At 43.3% G+C, this 8,566-nt stretch overlaps 1 protein-coding gene across 1 annotated transcript; it reads right to left on the bottom strand.

Moving 5' to 3' along the window:
- Nucleotides 1-3,297: 3,297 nt before the first annotated feature.
- Nucleotides 3,298-7,702, bottom strand: purg (purine-rich element binding protein G). The gene has a single exon (XM_034095382.2). The coding sequence runs from the start codon at nucleotides 7,384-7,386 to the stop codon at nucleotides 6,310-6,312; it is 1,077 nt and encodes a 358-aa protein (XP_033951273.1). The 5' UTR covers nucleotides 7,387-7,702; the 3' UTR covers nucleotides 3,298-6,309.
- Nucleotides 7,703-8,566: the final 864 nt, after the last annotated feature.

Genomic DNA, 8,566 nt, shown 5'->3' with positions numbered 1-8,566 from the left:
TTATGAATACAGACAAGGCATTTGCTTCTTCTTTTTTAAATCTGTCTATGTATACTTGTTTTTATTTTGTCGAAGTTCATATGTGAATCCTTTAAGTCTGTCAGACAAGTAATCTAAATCTCACTCTGATTTGCTTTTGCTCTGTACTATGATATATTTGTACACCACTGCATCCAGCACGACTTTTGAAATATACAGAAAACAATGAAAGCTAACACTACCAAATCACTCGAGTGAGGCTTTAGAGCCAGGGTCATTTTGAATCAGAAAGTCTGTTCATGTTGGTCTCGTTACATTTTGTTAAATGAGCACAACGTTGAAACATCTGCCATCAGTGAGCAGTCAGAGTTAGAAGAGCCTTGTGTTCATCAATATCATACTACTTCTGATAGTGCGTGATGAAAACGTGTCTGCCACGTCTTTCTTTAGGCTCCGTTTAAAAAGGAAAATAAATCAATTGAATCAGAATTCACTCATTCGAAAAACGACATTGTTGCGTTCAGTCGCAGTGCCATCTATGATGTCCAATTAAAAATCCTCACATAGCTTAGCATGCTGTAAATGTACCATAATTAGCGTTAGCAGCAACGATGCCTTGTTTCCTGACAGCAGGGTTAGGATGGATCAGATGGACATTATCATTGTTGAAAGAAGTACTCCATACAAGTAAAAGTCCTGGATTCAAAGTGTTACTTAAGTAAAAGTACACAAGTATTGTTATCTAAAGGTACTTAAAGTATGTCCTCATGATGCAGAATGACTCTTTATACAGTAATATCTTAAAATTGACAATATATTAGGCCGTTTATCAGACAAGTACATTTTAGTATTGTAATTCGTCAATGTCACTGTTATGGCGCTTTTCCACTGCAGGGCCTCGCTCGGCTTAGTACAGTATGGCTAGGCCTCGTTAGGCCAGGCTCACTTTTCCATTACAGTTTAGTAGCTGGGGCAGTAACTATAGTAACGCAGTGCAGGCAGAGCCGTGACGTCATCTTCAATGCGAAACACAGAAAACCAACATCAGCTGTTAGCCCTCAAAGCTCACAGCTCCTCATATCTGTTCAGAAACTAGACAGAAGTGAAACAAGTACAAACCACAGACTGCCTGTGTCATGGCGAATACAGTCGCTGGTTTGTTTCTGTCTGTAGGCCGTTGCTGTGAGTGTGGACGGTCGGAGCATTTACAACGTTAGCTTAGCCGATCTCCATTCAGAAAACACGCATTTTAAAAGGTTCTTCGCCTGCCGTCTGTCTGCAGACTTGTCAAAGCATTAATTCATGTTTTACTAACCGGTATCAGTATGTTGTTACTTCGGCATCATTTAGAAACGTGTATTACAATTAAATCACGGTCAAATGTGTTTATTGTAGTTGCCAGCGATTCTCTCTCTAGTTTAGCATACTCAGCCCGACTCAGCCCGGTTGTTGGCCCGGAAAGAACCTCGATTTTGGAGAGCCAGAAAACTGTGAAAAAGTACCCGTTAGCTGGAACTACGCCGAATGGACACGCAACCAAAACGCGCTGTAGTGGAAATGCGCCATTAGAGTCTGGGTTAGTAGTTCAGGACGGCATCATATCAATGAAGTATATCATGTGTTTATATGTAAACTATCAATTGTCAGTGTTACATAAATATAGGAGTAAAAAGAACGTTATCGCCCTCTGAAATATAGTGAAGTGGAAGTATACAGTAGCATTAAATGGAGAAAAAATAATGTAAGTTTGTACAGTACTTGAGTAAATGTACTTAGTAAGTTTTCCATTAGAGACATTGCTTATAATCTGTGGATTTTAGACTCGATTACATGTGACTATTTGAAGTAGCCTGTGTGGACAAAAAGGGACTTAGTTAGTGCCGTTGCCAAATACTGCTCTCCACCCTGTTCCTGTCCACAGGAGGAAATCTGCTCTCAGACGTTGTGCTCATTTCACAAAGTGGGACTTCAGTGTCTGGCTGTAATCTAACTGTAGTCAGTCAGAAAGGGACACACAGCATGATGGGAGTTTTGTTTAACTGCATCAGATTGAGGGATCCATGATTGTCTCTTTACACCGAAGGCTTGGATAGAAATGGTCCCTCTCCGTCGACTGATTACAGAGCAGCAGAACGAAAGTGCAGCTTTTATTTAAAGTGCTTTTTGGCGAGATATTTGGAATACAAAAGACGGATATATCTTTCAGGGGAACAAATATCACGTCTTTATCTTTATATATCTTTTACCGGGGCGACATTTAATCTTTGCCTCTTGAGCAAACGATCACTAGCTATCATACTGAATCAAATCCATGTAAAGCATTGAATATATATTCTAATATATTTTGCTTTGAATTATACTTCCTATAAGTGCTATATATAACTTTTGCCATTCATAAGAAAATAAAACAACTCACTGAATCATGAAGGTTCATGCCCTACACCGGACAGTACACAAACACACCAAGCCCGACTATCCTGTGCTTCTCACGCACCTAAAGGCATCACACCAGCACAAACATCTACACCGAACTTATTCTACACACCTCCACCAGTCACTTCCTCTGACCTCCTCTCTTTTTACTTGGAGTTAACAGCAGTGCATCCTGCAGAGTGACACTGAGACAGACTCAGACGTGTGTGTGTGTGTGTGTGTGTGTGTGTGTGTGTGTGTGTGTGTGTGTGTGTGTGTGTGTGTGTGTGTGTGTGTGTGTGTGTGTGACTTTTCTCTTGCAGTCTATGGACTAACATGATGGTGTGTATGAAACTCTTTTCACTGTCTAATGCTATTATAGTCATGTTCAGTTCTGGTTGGTCAACCCTTTACAGATGTCCCGCCCCTTAGCCTATCACGTAAAAGGTGTTGGAGCGCTAGCCAATAGAAGCAGAAGTGTTTCATCGTGATGTCCCTATATGGATGAGTGTCCACTTTACATGGAGATATTGAAGAGTACATCTCTGGTAAATGGGAAATAGATGTAGTAGCGGAGTTGTGTGTGAGTTTGTAGTTGTACGTTTTAATATACTTTTGACTTTTAAGATAAGGACTTTTTGCCCGTCGATGAATTCTCCAAGTTATCTTCAGGAATTCAAGGACAGAGGTGAGTAATTGTAACAAAATGGTCGCTTTAAGAGAGATTCCTTTAAACCCTGTCTGAATCAGGCTCTTTGTCTTGCATGCAGGTCGCATTACACAACACACACACACACACACACACACACACACACACACACACACACACACACACACACACACACACACACACACACACACACACACACACACACACACACACACACACACACACACACACACACACACACACACACACACACAGCGCCTGCCATTCAAGCTCTAATGGGGAAGCAGCACTTTTAGGGACAGCCCAACACACCAGGAGTGAGACATGTCGTCCTCTTCAGTAGATACAGTAGTTTGGAAAGGTCACATACCCGGTCCTGCAGAGAGAAGCACGATGGTGGCCCACGGCCGGTTTGAGAGGAGCCCTTTGTAAGCCACTACAACAAGGTCTGCCTTCGCCTGTTCCTGATCTGAGCTGTCCCACTACTTCATATTAATAACGTTTCAAGTATTCACAACCGTTTTAAAGGCATTACTTTACAAGCTGTCCTTGGTTCACTACCCGGGGATTAATCTCAGGACTCATGATTAACGGGATATGTAAAGAAAAAAAATTATTTCTGAAATTTGTCCAGTTGTGAGATTAAATTCAGAATTCTTAAATCAGAAATTCTGACTTTAATCTCAGGGGAAAACAACAAATGCTCACTTGGCACTAAGCCTCTTCAGTATTATTCTTATTATTTTCTTAATGCTGACAAGTTGACCTCCTCATGCCGCAAGAGTAATCTGCTATGAATGAATCTTGGCGACAAAAGATGCATGAATGTGAAAATATAACTGTTTCCTCAGGTTTTGGTGCAGAGCCGTGTTTTGTTAGTTTAACACCTCGCCTGAGAGAGAACACACACACTCGCATTTAACAGTCTGGTTGGTTTTCCTTCGTGATTGTGTAGACTACTGACGACGGGTAAAACGCCTTTCCTTCACGAGTGTCAATCTGAACTGCCATAGTATAACTGATATAACAACAGCAACACACGAATAATGACATCTACATATATCTTTTCAAGCAGCAGTCACCGTCTGTTTTCTCCTTTCTGCTTTAACCGGATGGGGAGAAGAGATTCAAATATATTAATATGCTGATCTTTAAATGTCACACGTCAATTCTTTTCAAGTGTTTAAAGTTCAATGCAGGTACCAAGTCATCTTACTGGAACACAATGTTTTATATTACAATGTGTTAGTGGACTAAGTGTTGGATAGATTTATCATAAAAGAGATATATTGCACTAGCTAATACATTTTGGGATACATTTTGACTTGTATGCCAACTCGGTTAACAACTGATCGGTGCTTTTCCACGTACTGACAAAAGCACTACGGCAGAACACTGACAGAGGGCCGTGTCGGTGTGTTATCACAGGAAATGGAAGATAAATTAAACACAGCAGAAACCAGCCCATCGTGTCCTGCTTCTCCTTTGAACTTTCCTTTCTCCCCTCACCTCCATGCTGCCGCCGAGGTAAGCAGCGAATCAGCACATTGCTACATCTGACACACTGCAGGCTATTCTTTCTCTCTGGTCGCCTTCACAAAGTGCTTTTGCAGAATGCACTGCGGGGAAACGGGATCATTGGGGTATCATCTACTCTCTGTGTGTGTTGTAGTATTATTCAAATGTGGCAATTGTAATTATTTCTGATGAATGAGAAACCAGTGTAGGATTAACCATAGTTGGTCCACTGACGGGCAACACACACCAGCAGTGTGAGGCCTGTCACAACACTTGTCAGAACACAAGCAGATCCCACATGTGAGGTCTTCTGTTCTTTTTTAGTTGCTATTTAAATGTAATGAATAAATGTAGTATTTTTCTCATTGCACGATCTATACGGAATACATAATAAGTATATTTATTATATATATGTTCTTTTTTTTTTCCCTTCGGCAAAACTGATTAAGGTGCAGGAATGAGTCCTAAATCCTGGACATGAGTCAGCATTTTTCCCACTTCCAGATCCCTCGTCTCGACATCAATGTCTTTTTTAAACTGGTTTTTGGTTAGATGCCTGAAATAAGATCTGTGGTTAACACAAGCCGAGGAGATGTACACGTTATGTTCTACACCATAACATACATCAGTAAATACCCCAGAGGCTTCTATGTGTGTTAAAAACAGGGGTTACTGACTAATGATTAAAAGAGACAATTAAACGTCATCATGCCAAACATTAGCTGCCTTTAGCTTAGCGGCGGTGATGCCCATCCACGATGTAGTTCCTTTATTGCGTAATGTTAGCTTTTTACTACTGCCGCTTGCAATCATTTAATTACGGTATGATTATCCTTCAAATCAAAACGTGTAAGTATCACAAACTTGTGTTACCCGGATATATCTTATTTTCGGCAATACTTTATATGCTTTGGGAGCTAACATATTAAAGTGGTTTAGCAGGCACCACATTCCTAATAACGCTATAGCATCACCTTTCAATGTCACTTATAATTACTGTACACTCTTCAGGCTTATAGGGGAGGGATGGGGGGGATTTAAAAATGCTGCCCAGGGCCCCAAATAGGTTTAGTCTGCCCCTGGCTAAAGTGCATTAAATGGCACTGAGCATTGAAAATGTTGACATGTTCAAGATCATTGGGCTATAAACATATTGGCAGGTTACAATTAGAAGTGTACCAGCCCTTGGTAGATGACATGGGACACTGCATTATAAGGTATTAAGAACAAATAAGGAGAATATTTAGGGTCATTCTGGCAATTAATGCTAACTTCTGGGTCGGCCAACAACATATTTTCATCACTGCACCGCTCTATACGCTTTCCGAGCCAACATTTTAAAGTGGTTTAGCAGGAACCACATTCCTAATAACACTAGCATCATCTTTCAATGTCACTTATAATTACTGTACACTCAAGTTTAAGGGGGAGGGGTGGGGGGATTTATAAATGATGCTCAGGGCCCCGAATAGGTTTGCTGTGCCCCTGGTGCACTAAACAGCACTGGGCAATGAAAATGTTAGAAAACCAATATGTTCCACTACAACAGATGGGATATGAACTTCTTGGCAGGTTATAATTATAGTTTACCAGCTGATGAGCCAACAACACTGGACACTGCATTATAGGCTATTAGCGAGGGACACATACGGAGAGTATTTAGGGTCATTCTGGATATCTCATGAACAGAATCCCTAGAATACATGCAAAATACACAGCCTACTGCAAGGTCAGTCCTCCGGCTCCTCACTGTCCTGCCGGGCGTCTATCCTCTTCTCTTTGTTGGACGAGAAAATTCGTCGCATCTCCTCTTCGTACCGGATGAAATTCTCTCCAAACCTGGCCCAGGCTTTCATGGGGACGGTGATGGTGTTTCTGTACGGCTGCCGCACCTCGCTGATTTTTAAAAAGATACCGTACCGGTTGGAACCGACGTCAAAGTAAAACCTCTTGTTGTCCACCCTGAAGGACGCAGCCTCGGGGAGCTCGGGGTCTTCGTCTTGGTTCCTGGCGGCGGCTCGGTCGTCGCTGTCTCCGTAGTCCTCGATGAGCTGAGACAGCGCGTCCCGGAACTCGATGAGCCCCTGCGCGGGCAGCACGATGGTCTGCTCGATGCCCTGACCGTAGTACCCCATGGTTCCGTGTCCTTTGCTGACAGTCTGCCGGATGCGGAGGAATCGCCCTCTCTGGTTCTCCTTCAGATCCAGGTAATACTTTCTGTTGTCCCTCTCGATGAACTCGCTCTTGAGCACGCGGTGGGCATGTTCGTCTACTGAGCCCGCGGAACCGCCAGGGGACAGCGCCGCGTGCGGCTCAGTCTGCGCTCTTCTGCGGGAGTCGTGCGCGCGGCCCTGGCCGTTGGTGCTGTGCTCCTCGAACTGCTGTGCCGCGAGGCCCCCCCGCAGTCCGATCCGTGCGTAATAATCGATGAAGTCCCCCAGGCAGTAGCGCAGCGCCGGGGCCATGGACATGGACAGCGTCAGCTTGCTCTTCCTGATATTGTCATGCCGGCCTCTGCCGATCCACACCTCGGCGATTTTGAGGAAGCGTCCGCGCACACTCTGCTTCACATCCAGGTAGAAGCGTTTCTTCTGGATGTCCACTCGTTTGGAGGCTAACTCCTGGATGTCATTGCCTTGCTGCTGCTGCTGCTGCTGCTGCTGCTGCTGCTGCTGCTGATGCTGCTGCTGCTGCTGCTGGGATCCGCTCTGAACATATTGCTGAGGATATGTGGGTCTCGGTAAAGAATCTGATGCAATCTTACCCCTGCCTCTTTCCATCCCTCTGCAACATCCATCAGCCATCATGATTTGTATTCCACCTCTAGACAACACCCCAGTGGGCGACTAATATATGAATAAAGCAGGCTTATTCATACAGCTGGCTGTAGCTACACACACAAGTTAGCGAGATTCCTCGAATGACCTAAAAATGGCAGCTAGTGTGGAGTCAACCAGCTGATCGAGCTGTGTGTCCCGAAAAAAAGGTCAAGCTGACTGTTTAGCCGTTTCCTCTGCAAACTCCCAAGCCACTTTCCATCACCTACATGCCTCACAGACACCCCTTTACCGAGGGAGCCAGGGAAGCAGCCAACCTGAAATGGGAGGAGGCGTCCAATACTACATGAACCCGATGAACCCATCCCCCCCTCCCCGTCCTGAGAAAACCTCAGTTAAAGAGACACGGTTTGCACAATGGCTGGCTGTGGAGCTTTCATAGCACACTCACTTAAGCTGCATCAAGCCCATCCGCACATACTATAACCAGGAATATCGATTTATGCGGAAAATATGCATCATATCACACATTCAGTCTTCCAGTATGGGACTGATTGAGACAACAATTTAGGAGAGATACGCTAGTTGTATTGCATCATGATTGTAGGATTTGAAATGTCATAATTAAATGCCAAAAAAAGTAAATCCTTCCGGTGATTAAGACCCACTTATTATGTACAACCATGAACCCTCCTTATGTAAGACAATTATATAAGAACATGTCAAATTCTGAAGCACAATTATTTCATATTTGAGACTGATATTCAAGTGTCAGAAATATAAAAATATCTTGGGAATATTCAGCGTTAAAGGGGAGCAACACCTTAAAGAATTCCAATGCTTGCTTTTCCTTAGCCTATATAAGTTCAATCAATATGTGTGAGCATGAGCGACTCTCAACCCCAGAAATAAATCTCACACTTGTGACGCTGTGGCAGTGAGTGACGCAAAGCATTGTGGGATATTGGTGTGGGAATGAGTTAGCATTGTAGCACTTTCAGTTTCCTCTCTGAACGTCACATGTTTTGTCGATATGAACTTTGGTTCATTAAAGTAAATGAGGGTACGAGACGTCGTCACGCTGAACACAAGTGTGACTTTAGCTTCGTGGGTGAAGTGAGTCATTCAATCGTGATTCTGGCTATTGCATCAACACCTCGACAAATCCTAAAGTGGTGTGCAGATTATCCTGCTGAACAAAACATGCAAG

The sequence above is a fragment of the Pseudochaenichthys georgianus genome, chromosome 12, assembly GCF_902827115.2.
Source record: "Pseudochaenichthys georgianus chromosome 12, fPseGeo1.2, whole genome shotgun sequence".
NCBI lineage: Eukaryota > Metazoa > Chordata > Actinopteri > Perciformes > Channichthyidae > Pseudochaenichthys > Pseudochaenichthys georgianus.
The sequence above is the reverse complement of the archived record's forward strand: the minus strand, read 5'-3'. Positions and strand labels throughout refer to the sequence as shown.